The sequence below is a fragment of the Maylandia zebra genome, linkage group LG10, assembly GCF_041146795.1.
Source record: "Maylandia zebra isolate NMK-2024a linkage group LG10, Mzebra_GT3a, whole genome shotgun sequence".
Taxonomy (NCBI): domain Eukaryota; kingdom Metazoa; phylum Chordata; class Actinopteri; order Cichliformes; family Cichlidae; genus Maylandia; species Maylandia zebra.
Window position 1 is genome coordinate 11866959 of NC_135176.1, and position 20010 is coordinate 11886968.

Here is a 20010-nt window from a genome sequence, read left to right on the forward strand (position 1 = left end):
CAATATTCAGGTTGATTTATTTTTTATAAATATTTCAGTATCATTATTAATATCAAGATATTTTCGAATGTAAACTTAATTTTTAAATTTCTTTTAAAACAATGTTAACAGTATCTTTTAAAGCTTATTTTGATGGTAAATACAGAAAGAAAATGAGCCATACAAGTGACTGTGCAACACCAACTCGAACGCAAAATAAGCCTCACCTCCTCTAATAAGACACTTCATCTGTTACAAAATTACTTTAATTTTAAAATCATGTAACATACATATGTAATCTATTAGACATATAAAATAAACAACTATGTAGCCTAAAGTCTTGTTTTTTGTTTTTGCTTTTTTACATTCTATTATACAATATATTCAATGTTAGTTTCTGCACTGAAACTGCAGAAATGGCTGAATACCAGGTTTATTTTGTTCATGTCCTGGCAAATCTCACACAGAAAACATTGACCTGACTGCCCACTCTCACACTGAGGGTGTCAGTCATTATTTTACAGATCAGAAAAAAAAAAAAGGAAAATACAAGTTAAATGTGATTAAATTCACATACCTTCAAAAACAGTGACACTCAATGGCAACATCCAGGAGGAAGAAGAGCATTGTGAAAGGTGCAGACATCAAAAGAAAAGGTAACTACTGTTGGGGAAAGTATTAAAACAACAGTACTGACTGAGTGGATGGATTATTTACAACTTCAACAAAGCAATACACACGTACAAGGAAAAGGAAAAAAAAAAAACACAAAACATCGTCTCACATCCAGAGCAAAACCATCGCGATTGAGCACAGTGGCGTTTCAATGAACAGCAGTTCCCTCAACTACCTCTGCAAGGCAAACAAGACAACAATTTTTTATAAAGACATGGATCGAAATATTTCCTGGATTCTGTAAAATCAACTCAAGGAGAGATTTTACTACCACCGTCTGAAAGTATGGTATTGATAACTATTGAATAATGAAAGAAAACAGCTATAGTTGTCTATGGCACCTCTGTACTGCTGAGTAACACCTTTACTGTTTCTTTGCCACACTTGTAGAAGCATAGACATGAATAAATGGAGAATGAAACTTGATTTTACCCATCAGAAGTATTTTGATAATCCTGGAAAATTGCACTTTTCCCCCCTTTTTTTTTTGGCTGAATTACTTGTGAAGTCTGCACAGTTGGAGAGCTTTTTCTGCACCCCACAATAAGGATTCATCTTCTTTATTTAATCTCTTCGTTATTGTAAATGCATGATACTACAGAGATTCTTTGTTAGGTTAGGCTCTCGTGTTTTACCTCCTGCTTGTGAGGAGCTACCACTCTGCACCACATTCCCATGCAGACAGACTATAAAGTGTGATCACTGCAGTCGTGGTGTATAGTGGACACCCTTTAAAGATACTGCTGATATAAACGGTTAAGGGAATGTTAGGGCATTTTCATTAAAAAAATATTTCCATATAAATTACATGGTACAGCGGCTTATTATACACCTCTATATACATCTGTTCTGAAACATTTAAAACTATAAATTAACATTCTTCTCTTCAGTTTGACATTGCACATAGAAAAGTGTAAAACGGCACTGAATGGACATGCTCAAAGTATTCTGACGGATGCTTCTTGTTATCCAACGTGAACAGCACCAGTACAGTAGCTTCAGCTTCGAGGTGTGGAGACCAAGCTGTCGTATCGAGCCGCACAGGCTGCTTTAAATAAAGTGTAGCACAGTGAGAATTTCAGGAAACGCAGAGCTGTACTGGGAACGCACAGCAGTTTGTGTGAGATTGTCATTAACAAGATAAGAGATGAATTAATGTTCTTTATGGAGTTTACTTTTGCAATGTGGTTCTACCGTTAATCTGTCTACACTGACGCACTCCATTCTCCTCATTGTGAAGTCATCGTGTCACAATCTGACAACACACCATGCGGATTTGCAGCTTCAGCCGAAGGGCATGTTTACATTTAGCTTTAGATTTGAATTGATGGACACAGGACTGCAGTTGGACACGTCGCTGCAAAAGCACGATAATATAAAAGGTTAGACGTAGGGCTGCATAAAAAAGATTGGAACATCCTGCAATGATGCCAGGACTGCTTTCCAGATCTGTAGACAGTTTCTCATGCATGAATACAGTAAAGTGAAATTGGTGGCTTTTTTTTTAATGCAATAGAGGCTGCTGTACTTCCATGTCTGCATTTTTCAGATGCTAATAAATTGGGTCACGTGGTCACGGTTGGAGCGTACTTTGTTTTCCTTCATAGACGTTCAAAGAGACAAAAATGGAATGAAAATGTCTTAAATTAATTTTCCCTGTTTCGAAGATATTTAAACAGCTGTGCAGGTACAGCGTTGTCGTGTTATACCGTGATATAACAAGTGATGGTTAATAATGGCAATAGCCTTGTCACAGCAGACTAGAGAATCTCACCTGCATGTTTTTTTATATTTATTGTTAAAAGTGAACCATTTTTTCTTTTTTTTAAACCAATATTTACATTGAAAATTGAAGTTTATTATGTAACCGATAATAATTGTGTAATAACCATGGAACGTGCGCTTCCTAAGACCAGACCGTCATCTGGTGAAAATCCCAAAACTTTGCCACCTTGTATTCAAATCACCAAGCTTACACTCAACTTACACTGCATTGCTTTGTATTGTAAAACCACAGCTGGTCCATACAGATGAATGGAGAACTGTGTGAAACTGTCATAGGGCAAGACACAAGGACCAGTGTTGACCTTTCAATGTCTAAAGCACAAACACAAACAGACAAAACTCAATTCAAACTTATGTGTTTAAAAAAAAAAAAAATTCCCGTGTAGTGTTTCAGTTATAAGTGTAATAAATAAAAATGAAATGATTTCATTAGGATTTCAGGAAATGGATAACTTGTGAATGAGACACTATCCTTACAGCCGGGGACCTTAATCTTCCAATATATATTTGTCATATATCCAATACAAATCTAGGCTTTTGTATTTAACTCTGATGCAGCAAAATAATAATCTATAACCTTATGAAAATATAACTTTGTATTCCAAATAGACCTGAGCTGGATTTTTAAAGCCGTAATCAGACACAACCATCAAACTGCGCCATGGATGTACCACGGCTGAAGGCACATTATTTAAGCCACCCCCCCCACTCACTCGGTAGGTTGGTTATCAAAAGAGGACTCATCCCGCACTGCTCATCAAAAGCACCGAAAATTTGTAACTTCAAATATCTGCTGTTGTCATTCGTTTTGAGGAAGTGGTGCAATAGCTGCAACGCCCCTTCTTTAGTCCCAGATTGAGGCTTTAAAAATCTAGATAGACCTTTACTAAAAAACTGGAGAATTACTCTCTGAGCGTGGTCCTATAGCATGTGTGACATCTTAGTATTTACCAACCCTGATTTTTGATATGATGGTCATCTTACCACTGCATGTTTCACCGTAAAGCCCCTGTCATGTGACCTACCATGAACATACCTTGTTTTGGGGACAATATGGGAGCCAACTGAAATGTAGAGTTCTCATGCACACAAATCCCATTGTGAGATTTGTCATTTTCACTCGAGTTATGTCGCCAGTGGGAGGGGTGTTGAGAATCTCACCATTAGTTAATGAAATAAACAACTATTGGGCAAAAATAAATACTCTACTTTTGAGTAGGAGGTGGTACCTAAGTGTGAACAGACACTTAAAGGAAACTTTGTTAGACAAAAATGTTCCACGTGTAAACATGTAAAAAGTTTCTTTTTAAGAGCTTTGATAAACCACTCGTCCCAGCAGTTTCACTGATGGACCCACTGAGTGCGACGTAGCCTGCAGATGAAGGCCCAGCACCTCACACTTCTTCGGGTCCCCGATGTTCAACGTCGGGTCAGTGCAATCTCTGCTTGTGGTTTCTCGCCAGTGACATAAAAGGCCGGCTTCATCTGGAAAGGGCAGCTTCACATCTAAAGATCACAACAAGCAGTTTTCCCCACTTTTAACCAACTTGTCATCGAGTTTGACTCCCACATGACACAAAGTGCTTCCACCTTCACGGCCTCCTCACAGAGGCAGATCTCAGCACAACGGTCAAGTCCACAACGCTACCGAGTCAGCATGTTTCGATATTCTGAAACGCTGCCAGTCTGGTTTTGGGAATGTTGGTATTGCCTCTGTTGCTGTGGCGCCTGTTGCTGCTGCGCTAGTGGCTGTTGAATGTATCCCACGGTGCTTTGCTGTGGCACATTAGTGGTGTGTAAGAATGCTGGAGTAGATCCACCGTGTACGAGTCCTTGAGTCATCTGCAGACACAACAAGGAATATGAATATAGTACAATAAGCAGACAGAATACTTTTTATCAAGTTTTATTTATAGAATCTAATGTTCGACTGATGTGCAGTGCAAACAGTGTACACATGAGGGCTGTCTCTGAATATCAAGACTTGCTCTGCAGTAGGTAGAGGATTATATAAAATGGGTTTCGGTAGATAGTGGACTCTTTGTTAAGCCAAGTTGTGAGGATAGGTTTCACTGCCCAGTTGACCCTGGACCAAGGAGCTGATTGTGAGCTGACTGTGAGATATTGGAAGAACAGTGGAGAGGCACACCCCTGATGGTCATCAGTGTGACTACCTGTGACATCTTTTGGGAGTAAGAGGTCAGCAGCTATGGTTAAGAATGCCTAATGTGGTCATTTCAAACTTAAGGGGTGTCCACACTGGGAGCAATTTGCTCTTCAGGCATCACTTTGTCCCTGACAGTCGGTTGCTACTGTACATTCTAGGTCCCGATTGCCTTAGTAACCCTCTAATGTATTTGGCACCCCATCACATGTCATCCTGGGCTCTCACTGGTAGTTAACTCAGTCACACAGCTTGAAGTTGAGAAATGTTAAGCGGGATCCACTCGCTCGGTACTGCCTGCAGTTATTTCACCTGTTGCTGCCTGAATTCGCTGAATGACTGACTTTGCATCATCCCAGGAAGTCACATTGCTGCTGGCTGCTTCTTATATGGATGCCTTCTTTAGAGAGAGAGTGGTGATGACCTACATCACCTCAACGAGCTAATTGTGAACCGTTACTCACATGTTCATACTTGCTGACATAGACACAAACATCACATGCATCACTCTGGAAATACAACACCATCCCTCATGGTTTGTGTGGTGGGTTTTTTTGTTTGTTTGCTTGTTTTTAAAGATATATGCCCTCATTGTAAACATTTGTTGATTTTAATGAACATTTCTTAACACAAAAAAATTATTCATTATAATCTTAAAAACAGTAAGAATCACTCTAAAGTCACAGCACAGCTTTGGCACAAAGCTGAGGCTTTAAAACCTGTGGGAAATGCACCGTAGCTTGTTGCTGTGGTAACTCAGTATTCAGATACAGTCTAATACCCAAAAAGATCATAAATAAATAGAAAGCCTTGGTTATTTATATTAAACAGCATTATGCAGCAATCCTTGCCAAACTGCCTTTTAGTCTAAAAATCTGTGTAAGATGCTCAGGACGACATGCTGACTCATGTTGCTGCAGCGTACCTGAAAGAACTGCTGTGGTTGCTGGAGCTGCAGGGAGTGCTGAGAGGTCTGAGGCTGCGAGTGGTAGGCTGACTGCGACTGGTGCGTGATGAAGCTGTTGTGTGGGATCATTATCGGAGACGTGAAGACCGGCGAGGGCACGAGGACGGCATTGCAGTTGACCTGTTGCATGGGGAATGAGGGGGCGAGGATCTGCTGCTCCAAGGTGTATCTGTACGTGGCGCACGATGAAGAGGTTAGACACAACATAACATACCATAAAGACGTCTGCACGGTGAGAGGACTCACATCGATGGGGAGATGCCCATGTTGCACTGGGAAGGCTGCGAGGAAACGCTGGTGGGAACCAGAGTCTGCATTGGTTGGTTGAGAAGCATTCTGCAGGAAAAGAAACATATCAGGGTTAGAGGTTGGATAACATGAAGAGGTAAACATAAAGTGAATGTTATTCCTAAAATATACCGTTTCATCATCACCTGCCATACTGACATTAACACCTGGAGTTCTGAGTACTATGAGTGTTTCTCAGGGCTCTTACCGTAGTTGTCCATCTTGGCTGAACTGGTTGTCTGGGTGTCTTTGGTTTGCATCTTGCTGAGGCCTCGTGTTGGTCTGAGAGAACATCATGGGGTTGCTGTAGAAGGGCATCGTCAGACTCGTGTTTGTCTGCACTGGCAAACTCACTGACTGAGCCTGCCCACTCTGGGAAATCCTCGGCTGGACCTACAGAAACAGAGACACTTTAGAGCAACCGTCAACTCAAACGAGGTTTCAATAAAACTACTTGAGAGGATAGCTTCCAGCTGGATGTGTTTCTGGTTTCAAGTTTGGATTTCTCTCTTGCACAGCGATGTACCTGTGTTGAAGGTGAGCTGTTTTCTCTCAGGAGCGAGTGTGGGGATGAGCTGTGAGCCCCGCAGACTGGTTTAGGGTGGCCCGACAGCTGTCTGATGACCCCAGACTGACTCTGCTGGGCAGGCCTTCCGGGGCCCTGCTGTTGCTGCTGAGGCTGCTGCTGGGCCTGACTAAAGTCATTGTTGATAGGCTGCTGTAACAACATCTAACACACACAGAAATAGACAAATTGAATTAATTCTTTCTAAAAAGAGACAACTTACTGATTTCCATAACCTCTAACCTCGCCCCATGACGGGTGGAATACACCTCAGCACCCATATGATTGATGGATGGATGTACTGGAAAATTACTTCTTGTTTATTTGTATGTCAGCAGGATTACACAAGAGAAGTAAAAGAAGCTGAATTTCACAAAACTTGGTCGAGAGATAGCAAACTGTGGCGCAGGCTAAATCACTTGTCTCTAACTGCAAGACAGGGCATTGTCAGGATGCTGTAATACTGATACGTATAGGGGGATCGTTTAAGGTTCAATTCAGATTAGTTACATGTTAATGTGTGGCATGTTTATGCTTCAAATTACAGCTCATCTCATGTTGCCTGCACATCCAGAAGGTAAGCACAAAACAAAGAGACAATCACTGGAGTCAGTCTTTCATGTTGGCCTCTAGGTGGAGCCTTTTATCCATTACTGGCTATTATAGGTAGTGTAGGCTGACTTTTCTCAACAGCTGATCTGGACGTAATGAGCATTCATTCTGAAGTTGAGGCTGCCCATTTTGCCAATACAGAACAAAAACACTCCACCTGTGTTGTGTTAAGATCTCAAGATTAACTCGCGGCTGAATAAACAATCGCTGCAGTCTCTTCATTTGAAAGTGTGGGAACACTACCTGTAGGTTAGCAAGATGAAGCTTCTCCTTAATGTCGTGCAGCTCCTGCTGTTGTGTCTTAATGTCAGCTTGCAGAATGCGCGTCCTCTCTTCCAGCTGTTCCTTCAGCTGGTTCATGACACCGAGCTGCGGCTGCTGCAGCTGATACATGGAGGACTGCTGCTGTTGCTGCTGCTGCTGTGGTTGCTGTTGCTGGACAGAGAGAGCAGGTGAAAGGGACGTAAGAACACTTTTGCGCTTTTTCAGGGAAATGGACAAATGTGGCTATAATCAAGTAGCGTGAGTCATGTAATGGTTTATTCCTGTTACGGAGGAAAGTACACCAATCTTCCAACCTTTTGTGCAATATTGATTCTACAGTTCAAATGTAACACGGATGAATGATTTCTGGGAGAAATACACAATAACTCTTCTTTTTTTTTTTATTAAACCGTGCACAACCAGCAGGTGAAATAAACACATCCAGCAGTAACAGTAAGACATTGTACACAAACAGAAAGGCAGAAGACAACAGGCTGGAGAGGAAGTCTTAACACTAACCATTGCGGAGTGCTTGCTGCAGGTAGGAGAAAGGGGGACGCTCATTGGGGAAACAAGGTCAAAGGAATTTTGTCTTTGTGCCAAATTCTACAGGGGGAAAAAATGGGAAAAATCGTTTTATGTAACACAATTTAGGAGACATTAATGTGTTATCTGTGCACGCTTGTTTCTCGAAAACCATTTTTATCTCCAAAGACAAAGAGATACATGTAAACGTTGTGTAAACTGACCTTTGAACTGCTTGGCTGGAATCTGGCAGATGTTTTTTCAGGCCCAATGGAAGCAGACTGCCACGATGGTGTGCACGCTTCTGTGTAAGAGTTTGCTGCTGCAGGGCAGAGACAGGTCACCTCTAAATTCATAATCATGTGAATTAATGTGAACACTTGTAACTGCGACAACTGAGTGAATTACCTTCTTGCGTTTATACTCATTTCACGAGTGGCATAATCGTTGTGTCAGTAACACATTTACAGGTATTAGGCTTCATCTGCAGACGCTCAGTAATTTTTTTTTTTTGGCGTGAAATAATAAATCCTGACCTGCCCTGCAAAGTTATTTAGAACAATTCTACAAGGAAATTGGTGCCCAAAGAATTGCTTATGACTTTAGGATAAAAATAAAGCCTGTGTAAACATTCGAGGTTAAAAAAAGAAGAAAAAAAAAAAGAAGCTAATTTTAATGTCTAATTTCTGCAGCACAGTTAAGCCTTCATACAACATTTTCCACACTGTAGCCACACTCCCACAAGACCTATCAACAGACTTTGATTTCTAAAATAAGTTCCCCAAACAAAAATGGCCTTTATGCATTTTTTCTCTAAACAGAGAAACTATAGCCTCTCTGAGAGAAAGCCAAAACTTCTTTGTATAGCAAACTGCTGATTTGGATTCTGTGATTACTCTCATTCTACCACAAATGGTTTTTCATTGTAGCAAAGTTTAATATACGTGTGGGCTAAGGAAAGACTGGCACACTGTTTTACTTTGAAAAAACTACAACTTTAATGAAGCTGCCACTGGTGCATTCTTCATAAATATGCAGATGGAAATGTTTTAGCATACTAGGCAGTGGGTGGAAGCGCAGCAAGTCGTTGAGAATGGGGGCTCAAACAAATAGGGCAGGCTAAAGTAAGCCTTGGAAACCTTTCACAAATGCATCATCACCCACATACACCGAGGTGGGTGTAGTGACAACGTCTGGAGTTTTATTAGTGATCACAAAGATTACATAAAAAATAAGGATTGAGTGTGGGACTCTTCTGGAAACTAAAGATTGATCTTCCATTTCCATTGCTAATGAAAATGTCAAACCCAGGGACAGAGGGTTATCACTAGACTCACATTATTTTGCTGCCTACAATCCCCAATAACAGATCTTCCACCCATACACAGGAGCAGCATTTCTGTAAATAATGGCCTACTGTTGAGTGAGTTAGCACTTTGGGGAGCAGAGGATGACTCACATGCAGAGTCTGACAGCGCTGTGTGGGAGGACTTCCGGGAGCTGTGGGAGGACACCGAACGTGCACCGCTGTTTCTGTCCCGTGGAGCGTCCAGTGTGGAGCAGATGTCCAGGTAGAGCTCTTGAGCCTGGAACACAGAGTAATGTTCAACATGGTGGGCCAAGTTTGAAGCTGACCTTGTAAATGTCACACGCTGTGCAGTATGTGTCCGAGTTACCTTCACAGAGGACGGGGCTATCTCAGGTGGCGACAGATCTTCAAGGCCAAACGCTCTCCTTCTTTCAGCTCGCACTTCAGCATAGCTGAAGGACAACAGAAAATGCAGTATTAAGGGAGGCTAGATCGATACACCCCTTACCCAAAAGAGAGGAAATGTGTACACACACACAGAAAGAAGAAACCAGGCTTACCTGACAACAGTGTGAGTGCAGACAATGAACTCAGGTTTGGAGTTCCACTGGTGGTAAGTAATGTAGTAGTGAGTCTGCAACCAAATCCACTGCTGACCTTTGGTCAGGAATCGATAATAGCAGGATTTACCTTTTCCAAACTGCATTACTAAGGAGAGAAGAAAGTCAGTCCACATGAGTGCTTTGACATTTCTGTCAATTTTTACATTTGCCCTTGATACAGTGATCATGGAGACTGGTAGGAAAAAAAGCAACAGAAAAGTAGCTTACATTGCTTGTGACATTGGGCTATGAGCTCTAAGTCATCCACATGATAGTAATCATAGCCAGAAGTTCCAAGAACCTCGAAGGGTAAATAGCCTATGATTGGCGAGGCTCTGAAACACACACACGCACACAGGGCAATAAACATGCAAGAAATACTTTTTCTAAGTATAGACTGGTAGCTGTCAGGATAATACAAATATTTTACCTGTGATCTAAAAACAGAAACTTCCATTCAAGGCTGTGTCTGGAGGTGAATTCATCACAGGGATCTTCCACGTTACACAAGTCCTAAACAAAAACAAAAAGACTGAGGAAGGTCCCCGCTAATATTTCACAGGGAAGCAAGGCATGATCGTGTTTTATGTACAGTATGTCCTGTATATGGTCATAGTTTTTAATATCAGAGTTGGTACAGTGCATGATGAAACTTAACACAAAAAGATCATTACACATCAAGAATATGCTTAGAGGGACCAAGCAGCAACAGCATGCTGCTGTGCAAAAAGCTGCAGCATGTGCAAAAAGCTGCAGTTCCTCAAATGGCCACTTGAGGCTGGCAACAAAAGTGAGTCAGTCCCTTTAGATTCCAATGTTAGAGAAGAGGAGGTACAGAAAAGTGTTTTGGTCTCTGGCTAATTTGTCCATAATAACTGTAAAGAGGATGATTTCTGTTTTATTACTCTATAATTTTTATATTAAAGGTTTAATGTTGTGTGTCATCATGGTAACTAGGATACTAGCAGTCTCTGAGGTGTCGCCTTAGCTAATTTACGTTTGTTGTGCGCATTTTGGAACATGTTAATAAAATGATCTGACAAACAGTATGGCTTCTTGCCAAACAGTCTGTGCTCCAGCTCTGCCGAATGAAAGTCAAGTGTTTTACTAGCATGTTACTTACTAACAAACAGGCGTCTGTATTTGTACCATACACCCATGTACACGATGGATGCTTTTTCCAAACAAGGATTACTAGCAAACAACGTGGCAACAGCCATAATGCTAGTCCACAAACCAAAGACACAGTTGCTGTGTCTATCGTTTTACATATTGCCCGGGAAAATGCCAACGTTTTTATTAACACTTGTGTGTCACTGTTAAAATGCTGTGCCCTTGAACCTCTATGGAAAATGAGAACAATGCTCCTTTGAAAAGAACTGGGGAATTTTGTATTCTCTACATTTGAAAAACTGATGCCTACTGTTTACAAAGGATTCATCTTGAGACGGAAAAAAGGAAAAAAATCGTTCCATGTCATTCGTCCCAGTAGATATTGTTCCAGTCTGACCAATCAGTGTAATCAGTGTGTTTTGCAGTTTGGAATAACTAGTCGGCAGAGCTGAAGTCTGTGCAATAGATCAGGCGGGGGGGGGGTGTTCTAAGCTTTTTGGCTTTTAATAGCAACTGACCATCCTGTACATGTAAACTGCACTGACTTCTTTTACATATTGGGATTTAATTAATCTTCAACAAACCATCGCTGGAAATGTGCCATTTTATAAATTTCCTTTGGGATGCTTGGAAAGGGTATAAAATCTGAGCTGATCTCACAAAAATTTGAGTGCGACTTTAATTCCCAGCTGTAACTTGACAAGTGGCCAGATTTCAACTCAAAGGGCCCTTTAGGGATCACAGCGTATCCTCATGATGTAACAAGTTGGCAAGTACACAGTGTGCCACACTGAACCTATTTGTCGCGAGAAGTTTTCCAGAGTGTGTGCGCCACGATGGAATCAGTGTATGCCGAAGTGTGTCACCTCTCAGACCTCATTGTGCCACTGATCCAAGCTCACTATTGCTGCATGGACCGAAACTGCTTTTAGTGCCACATTTTAGCCCTCGAGTGATTTAGTGACAGCACACACAGCGACACAAGCAGAGAAACAAAGCGACAGAAGCGCCATCAGGCTGCTGCCTTTTTCACATGATGATGCCACAGCAGGTAGCGCCACATATTTGATTTCCTAACGCAACCCGCGTGAGATTTGCACCCTCCACCCCCTGGGTCTTTTGCTTGTTAGGCAAATGTGTAAAGTGTTACTCTGTGGAGTCACAAGCAGAGAAACAAAGGAACAAGATTTAACATTCAAGCTGGTTTTACCTTCAGAAACTGCGGAGTGACTAATCGCACGGTAGCAATGAGGCAGACCTGCTCCTCCAGAGACGACTGCAGACTCCTTGGTAACGTCAACTCGAGCCCATTACAAGACGACGTAGGCACTGTGTGACCAAGAACATGTACATATGTATGTGTATTTCTGTTTTGTTTTTTCTAAATGTAGTTGTTTTAAAAAGAAAACAAATCCTTACCATGGTTGTGAAACTTAAAATCTCCAACAAACTTGACATACTCGTATACAGGTGGCTCTTTTGGGTTCATGTTACCTCTAGCTAGATGACAGCAAAATTCAATGTGTGCCTCACCTAAAAAGCAGATATTGTCATGGTTACACCCTGAACATAATGAAGTTTACATGCATCATTATAAAAGCTGAGGTGCTTCTCAATGGTATTTTTGACACAGAAAAACCAAAGAGTCAAAATGCTGACAGGCACCAATAGAAGAGGTTGCTTTGTTTCCTGTACTAGGACAGTGTAAAATAAACTTACCTTTGCATAGCAAGGTAATAAAATGTAATCCTTTTTACTGGTAAAAAACAAATGATGGATGTGCTCAAAGGATGTTGTTTACTGCAGACTTGGCTTTGTGACAGTTTGCTATTTAGGTCTCTAAAGATAGGCCGAGACTCTTGCGACTCGCCCTCTCTCTTCCCCAGAAAAGTCCAATAGTAAGACAGGATTAAGGTCAGGTTCTTGAGCCTCCCATACTACATTGCTTTGGATTACTGTGCTAACATAACAGTGATTTAAAGTCTTAACTATGATACTAAGCTAGCTCCTATTATTAGCTAAAAGTCTAATCATAGATACACACTAATCAGCAATCCAATAACCTGCAGACCGTAATTCAACTAGCTTCTGTATCTCAGTTTCAGTCCAAACAGTCTTTGTGACAAAAATTCTACAAGACAGAAAACAACAGTCAAATGTTGTTTTTGTACTTCAAACAAAGAAAGAAGATTCTTGAGCCAACATAACTTTTTGAGCTGATTTTTAGTGGAGAATTACACCAGCGGCAACTGTTCTGTCCACAGCATTTTGATCTCCCAAAGTGGGAGACAGTCTACAGGCTTTAACCTTTCTACTTCCGCTGTGTTTCAACACGATGACCCAGACACAGTGTGTGCAGAGAGCCCGCTCAGCGGGATACTCACTGTCAAGGAAGTCAGCAGCAATGGGGTCAGTCATCAGCATGTGGGATGATAGCAGCTTATACACCTCCCCGTGCTCCCGCTCCGGGAGGAAATTCAAGATATTTTGGTCCACCATATCTGACTGGTGCAAAAAAGACAGATGAATGGCAGTCAGTCTTCCTGGCACCATTTCAACAAGTGATATCTTACACAACAGTCTTAATGGGAGTCACAACGGCAATCTGCTTCAGATAAAGCAGCAAAACAGAGCTTTTTTCTGTCTAACTTCACTGTTATGGCAACAAAAATAAAACGAGGACCAGATATGGTGAAGTGAAATCTAATGTTGTCTAAATCACTGCTATGCTTAAGTGACAATACAGAGCTTTGATGGTTGCATGAATTTGAGGCCCTCTTACTTACCGGTAAATGGCCAATAAGTGAGGAAACACTGTCAGACACGTATATGATGTTACCATCTGTAGTTAATGCAACCAAGAAACCATCTAGGGCCTGCAAGAGGGAGGAAGTTACCACAATTATATTACTGTATTACAGCATGTTGAAAAATTGCACAATAATTGCACAATGTCTCATCGGGTCTTAATTAATCTATCAGCACATTATGCTGACGTGTTAACGTGCTGATATTTACTCTGCTTTCGCATATTGCCTAAAGAGACCTCACGTCTTCACTGCTGATTTTATAGCAAACTATGAATACATGCGCTTAAAATAAAAATCATCATTTTAGAGAGGATGTAGCTTTGCCTTTGTGTTTATTAATGTTACCTAATGGCAGAGTTAAATAACAGCTACTCTTCAAAGACATCCTCCTGAAGTTTACCTCCAGCATTAGCTGAGTGAACTCCTCATTACTGAGAAACGAAGGCTTCCAGTCCTGCCTCACATCGCAGGTGTCGTTCTGTGCAGTGATGTCTGGAAAAGAGAAAATGTTAGAAAGATGTCTATTAAATTAACAAAACTAAATAGAAAGACTACAGAAATAGAAAGACTACATAAAAGCCCGTACCTTTCTGTTTCTGCAAAAAGTCGATGGTCCTCTGCAATATGGTGGACTTGTCCATCTTGCGCGGATGGCCCTGACCCTGCAGCATGGTGCACAGCTCTTTGATGAGCACATTGAATTGGTCTCTTCTTTTCTTTTCTGATTTGTTACGGGATGCCCTATAACAGAGCGGTTATTGCAAGTGAAAATTAAGTGACTTTAGTTCAGCTATCCTGTTTACACGGAAGATAGTTTGGAATAAGGAAAAAAGAAAACAAGCAGAACAAGAAAGGTAAATGTAACAGCGGCACGGTGCTGAAAATGTAAGCAGAGCCTGAATATATTCAAATCTGTGGGTACTTTGTTATAAAAATAGGGCATGAAAACAATTAATTAAACATAGATTTAATCATACAGAATTTACATTTTTAAAAAGAGAAGGCTGGTTATTCTACCAACGGTTGAGTTTGATATCTTATGACACCGTGTCCTAGAGTGTCCATAGGAATTTTTCCGATAAGAAGTAATATGTGAATCTGGAGTCGAACCTTTGTGAACTAAGCACTCAGTCGCTTTTAGACACCAGTATTTGTAAGTGTTTAAAATACAAAATGAGCCAAAAGAGGCCCAGATTAACCGTAATGTCACGGAAAATGAAATGAATTTCTTCATTTATTATGTCCAGTCCAGTTTCTTTTAAAGTGATGACCTACCACCAATAATCTGTTTTCCATTGCCATTCCCATTTATGTAAATAGTAATAAATGTGTGATACTATACATGAAGTGTTTGCCCAGTATGCACAGACGTCAGTACCTTTTTGCCCTGTCCTTCTCATCTTCATCCATTAAATCGTCCATGCAGCTATTGGTGCTTGAAAAAGAAGGATACGCGTTAGGAAGAAGTTCCTTTGACGTCATCAAACACATGTCAGTGATAATATAATGAGTTCAGGACATATTTTTGTCTTTTACACAATATAACAAACAGTTTTCACAGCAAGACTTTTGAGCAGTCCTAGTATGAGAGCAGTTTTCACTATCAACCTCAACAATGGCTCAATCATCCAGGATTCACAAGTAAAGCAGATAAAAGGAATGTAGCCATTGTTTATTTTGTCTTGTGGTCCTGCACTACCCTCTGTGAGATGGTAAAATATGTTGTAATTTAAAAAAAAAAAGCCCATTTAATTGTCAATCTCAAGAAATTATCAGAGACAATGTGTGGACCAACCACTACTAATGCTGTGATTATGTTAGAGGTAACCGCATCTGAAGCCTCTGGTCTTCTTCCATGTTTAACAGGTCACTGTGGCTTGTAAGTGACCTACTCCATATTTGCATTATTGCTTTATACTCAGAGGCTCACGTGGCTGGATGTCTAAAGGCAGACAAGTCACGAGTCGCTTCCATATCTTTTTTCTTACGATTTACTCCTGGTCGTAACAGGATATTTACTACCTGAGAACACAGCAGCAGGAGTTTATTTTTATCGCGTGTAACTGATTGATCAGCAGCAACAGAGATAATCAGTCATAAAAAAATTTGTTAAATGTAATCAACCTTGTCAGTGCATGACTTTGACCCGGGTATGGCCAGTATCAATTTGTCAGAGCAGATTTTGTTTTGTTTTTAAACTAACTTATTTTGAAATTCAATCTTTCTCACTTTTTCCTGACTGTGACCCAATAAGTGAGGCTGTAAGAAAGCTTTTGTGAGCCAACAGTGAATTATGCGTGAACTGACATTAAAATACAACTTTGCCCGAAGAGCATTTTTCTCTTACAGACTGAAATAAGAATGTTTTTACATGATTACACTGACTATGACCTGCATTACATTCATTGCCATGAGAGTGTCATGTGACAGGCTGTAACTTGGGCGTTATCTTTAAAATATCAAAAGAAGTGACCGGTTTGTACATCATAGACACAGCAGGTATTACAAAAAGAAAAAACTACTACTGAGGAACATTGAACGTTATGAGTGCACAACTCTGCGTGAGTGTAACTTATTATTCCTGTGGTATTGGATCAATATTAATATAGTCCCACAGTGATTCATAAAATGCTTCATTACTCTTGATGGATGTAAGTGCTTTGATCACATTTGTATAAAAGGGTTTTTTTTGCTTTGCATTGCAGATGATGTCCTAAGAGAACTGCCTGAATATTGAACAGCGCGCTCCTCACACAACTCAAATTGAGGGTCATTCAAGATAAATATGTTCTTCATTGTTAAAATACAACATTTACTACATGTTTGTTATGCAGTTTATCTTTATACATTTCTCAAATGTGTTGTAGTTTTGTGCATGCTCACAATGAAAGACGATGAAAAACTTTGCTAAATGGTAATGTCTAAAAAGATATACCAGATTTCTTTAAACTATTACATGAAAACTTTCACAATTATTTGAATGGTATATTGTGTTTACCACTACAGTGATGGTTATGAAGCATGAGCTAAATAAAGCACTTTATTTCATACTCACTCCCATTCCCTGCGGCCAGACGGACAGGGGCCTCCGAAATCAGAAAGGTTGTCCATACTCACTCCTTCTGCCAACCAGGCCCTTCCTGAAGTCTTTTAAGTCCCATCCGCGCCGTCCTTGTCTGAAGGCTCTTTTAGAAAAACTTAGCACAGTCCCGTTGTCCACCACCTCCTCAGTTCAATTAACGAAAAGCCAAATCCTGTGAAAACAGACAAAACTCCTGAGCAAAAACTGCAGGGCACGCATTAACTCAATGACACACCTGTTCAGCTGCTCGACAACCTGCTAAAGTTTAACCCGAGCATCAGAATGAAGAAAAAAGGCGATTTAACTGACTTTGAACATAGCATGCTTGTTAGTGCCAGACGGGCTGGTCTGAGTATTTCAGAAACTGCTGATCTACTGGGATTTTCCCCACACAGCCATCTGTAGGGTTTATGGGGAAAAAACACAAGAGGTTCAAATAGTGAGCAACAGTTCTCTGAGCAAAAACGCCTTGTTGAAGTCAAAGGTCAGAGGAGAAAGGACAGACTGCTTGGAGCTGATAGGAAGGCAACAGTAACTTAGATAACTACTTGTTACAACAAAGACAAGTAGAAGAACATCTCTAAACACAAATCAAATTGAACCTTGAAGTAGATGGGCGACAGCAGCAGAAGACCACATTGGGCACCGCTCGTGTCAGCTAAGAACAGGAAACTGAGGGTACCATCCACACAGACTCACTGAAACTCAACAGTGGAACACTGGAACAACGTCCCATCTGATGAGTCTTGATTTCTCTACAACATTTGGATAGCAAGCTCAGAAGTTGGTGTAAACAACATGAAAGCATGGATCCATCCTGTTCAGTGTGCATATGTTCTGTTGACAAACGGGGGTAAAAACTAGCAAGGTCTACCCAGTGAGTGAGTGCAGACTGACTGCTTGTTCTCAGGACATTTCTGCAATTAAATCCATAATAACTGAGCCTTTAAAGTCCTGGATACAAAGCAAACATGCTATCACTGTCACCACAAGATTTTCCATTAGAACACTGTGTTCAAATATTTCAAACGAACGTCACTTTTTTAAATGCATCAAGAAAATATGACATTTGTTGCGAGCTTGACCACTAACAGACCACTAGCTTTTTTTAAGAGCGGACAGTGGAGACAAGACAGGAAAGATAGGAGAAAGACCAGGACGACACACAGTAAATGGTCTAATCACAGATTTGAAACTGGGCCTCTGCAACCAATAGGAAGCCTTCTCACAGCACATGGTTTGCCTGCTGAATCCGTTGAGCCACTCAGGCGCCCCATTAGCTTGCCGTTTTAACAAATCAATCAGTCGCACCAATGTTAATACCGTGAAAGTTAGCATTTTCTGTAGGACTTGCATTCAAAAATGCTGTTTTTACTGTGAGGACTTAATGTGTGCTGCTGAAAGACATTAATAACACAGCATGAAACAAATTAGCTATTTTCACCTGGCAAGAGTACTTCATCACCTAAGAAGTGTTTTTGCTTAGAACGAGCTCCTCTGACCTAGAAAAATGTCTGAAGCAGACACTTCTTATGATAACCTGGCCTGAAAAAACAGAGTGCACAGCAGCCACCTTCTTCACACATCCTTTGTATGCGGCAATCTTAAAGAACATGGAGCAGACGCTTCTTTTATAGACCAAACTAAGAACTCACTCAGACGAGCTTTGGACAGCTCCAGTTAAACAGCATGAGACTGTTTTCACTTACAGACCAATTAATAACACGTCTCCATATAATCTATACATGAAAACATATGTTTTCCCCTAATTGTGGCTGACAGAATACCGTGCATCTTCTTAGAAAGCCAGAAATTAAGAGCAATTATTATATTCCAGACACTTTCCAGTAGGAAAGCAACGCTCATGCTTTCGTTTAACCTTGATTAAAATTGTCCGCGGTTTCATGGTCTGGAAATAAATTCAACTCTGAATCAGTTATATTCAAATTATAATTATAGTTAGTGGTCCTTCTTAATGCAGGCAGTCGTCTGTGTTTGTCTTACTCCAAATGTAGCCTACACTGAGTGGCCTCAGGCAAAATTACTAGATATTGCTGCTTCCATTATTTTGCATCTAAACGAGACCCAGAGGGACAAGAGAATCACTGTGACTGGAGATATCTGAGTGATGTGTTGCAGTCTTTAACAGCTCACTGCTAAAAAGAATAAAAGTCTCTGGCCTAAGCAAAAGAAAAACTGCATTTTAGCTCACACCCTTTCCTTCTTCATAAAAGGGATCATTTTCTATCTTGGGTTTCCAGACTCTTGTTCCTATAGAGCATATAGGAACACACAATTGTTTGAAGCTGGTGTTTAAGCACCACTTCAGCCTGAGGTAATTGAGCCAGTAACCACTTGCACGCCAGCACTGTTGTAGAAATGTAATTATGTGCATTCCTTAACGGGGAATATATGAAAAGATGATGGGCTAACTTCTGGAGAGGAAATCCATGGATTAATCTCATTCTCAACCTCCTTCATATGCTAAAGTATACATTTCCCCACTGGCATGCTTGATATCGTAATTTACCTCAGACCATTTTATTCAGTTATTCTCTATCATTTATCCTGAAATTCATGCTCTTATATGCATTTAAATCTGATTTAAAGGGACAGTATGGCTAACACCAAAGACTACTTTTGAGCTGCCCACCTTTGGAGATATCAGCCTGGAAATGTGTTCCTCCTCTTGAATATAAGGGAACTAAAAGATGTTTCTCTGCTCTGTGCACCGGTAAATATTGAAACAATTTTCTCTATTAATAAATAACACCTCCCAACTGTATCACTGCAGTGATAAGAGGCTTAAGTTAATGGTAGCGTGGCATGACGAAAACACCTGAACTGTGATGTCAGCAGGCCCCGTGCAACATTTTTATTTGTTGATCTTTATAAATGCCAGTACTGGTATGTTTTGAAATACGTAATATCAGCCAATATATCGACATGGCCAATAAATAGGTCGGGGTCTAATCTAAAACAAAGCAAAGGAAAATTATGTGAACTTTCAACTTTGCATGTATAATATTTGGAGACTATGCACACAGCTGATATTTCAAAGGTGACCATTGTTAAACTAAAAGCATATCACTTATGCTTTGTTTTCACGCCAATCCATATTTTTAAAGATCCAAATGCTACATTTTGCGTTAAATTCAGGCTCTGGTGTTTAACATTTTGCTATGCTATCCTTGTCTGTGTTTTACTACAGAAACTGCCCTCAGCTTACTGCAACTGCTCCGCAGTAAAATCCTTCCAGTCCAAAAAGAA

General features: G+C 40.5%; 1 protein-coding gene across 3 annotated transcripts in view; it reads right to left on the reverse strand.

Annotated features, from left to right (window-relative positions):
• Window positions 1–229: 229 nt before the first annotated feature.
• npas2 (neuronal PAS domain protein 2) overlaps window positions 230–20010 on the reverse strand; it is a 43929-nt gene continuing 24148 nt past the window's right edge. For 2 of the 3 annotated variants that reach the window (XM_004573312.5, XM_012925347.5), the window contains exons 2-22: window positions 16714–16912; window positions 15037–15093; window positions 14245–14399; window positions 14059–14150; window positions 13635–13724; window positions 13233–13353; window positions 12268–12381; window positions 12059–12177; window positions 10166–10248; window positions 9964–10070; window positions 9694–9841; window positions 9501–9585; window positions 9284–9410; window positions 8049–8146; window positions 7819–7905; window positions 7279–7470; window positions 6385–6588; window positions 6067–6251; window positions 5817–5906; window positions 5529–5739; window positions 230–4281 (exon numbers count right to left, since the gene is read on the reverse strand). In XM_004573312.5, the coding sequence (XP_004573369.1) occupies window positions 4084–4281; window positions 5529–5739; window positions 5817–5906; window positions 6067–6251; window positions 6385–6588; window positions 7279–7470; window positions 7819–7905; window positions 8049–8146; window positions 9284–9410; window positions 9501–9585; window positions 9694–9841; window positions 9964–10070; window positions 10166–10248; window positions 12059–12177; window positions 12268–12381; window positions 13233–13353; window positions 13635–13724; window positions 14059–14150; window positions 14245–14399; window positions 15037–15093; window positions 16714–16769 (2619 nt within the window). In that variant the 5' untranslated portion in view covers window positions 16770–16912 and the 3' untranslated portion in view covers window positions 230–4083. The remainder of the gene's footprint in view (window positions 4282–5528; window positions 5740–5816; window positions 5907–6066; window positions 6252–6384; window positions 6589–7278; window positions 7471–7818; window positions 7906–8048; window positions 8147–9283; window positions 9411–9500; window positions 9586–9693; window positions 9842–9963; window positions 10071–10165; window positions 10249–12058; window positions 12178–12267; window positions 12382–13232; window positions 13354–13634; window positions 13725–14058; window positions 14151–14244; window positions 14400–15036; window positions 15094–16713; window positions 16913–20010) is intronic. The other variant, XM_076889037.1, reaches the window with a different exon arrangement.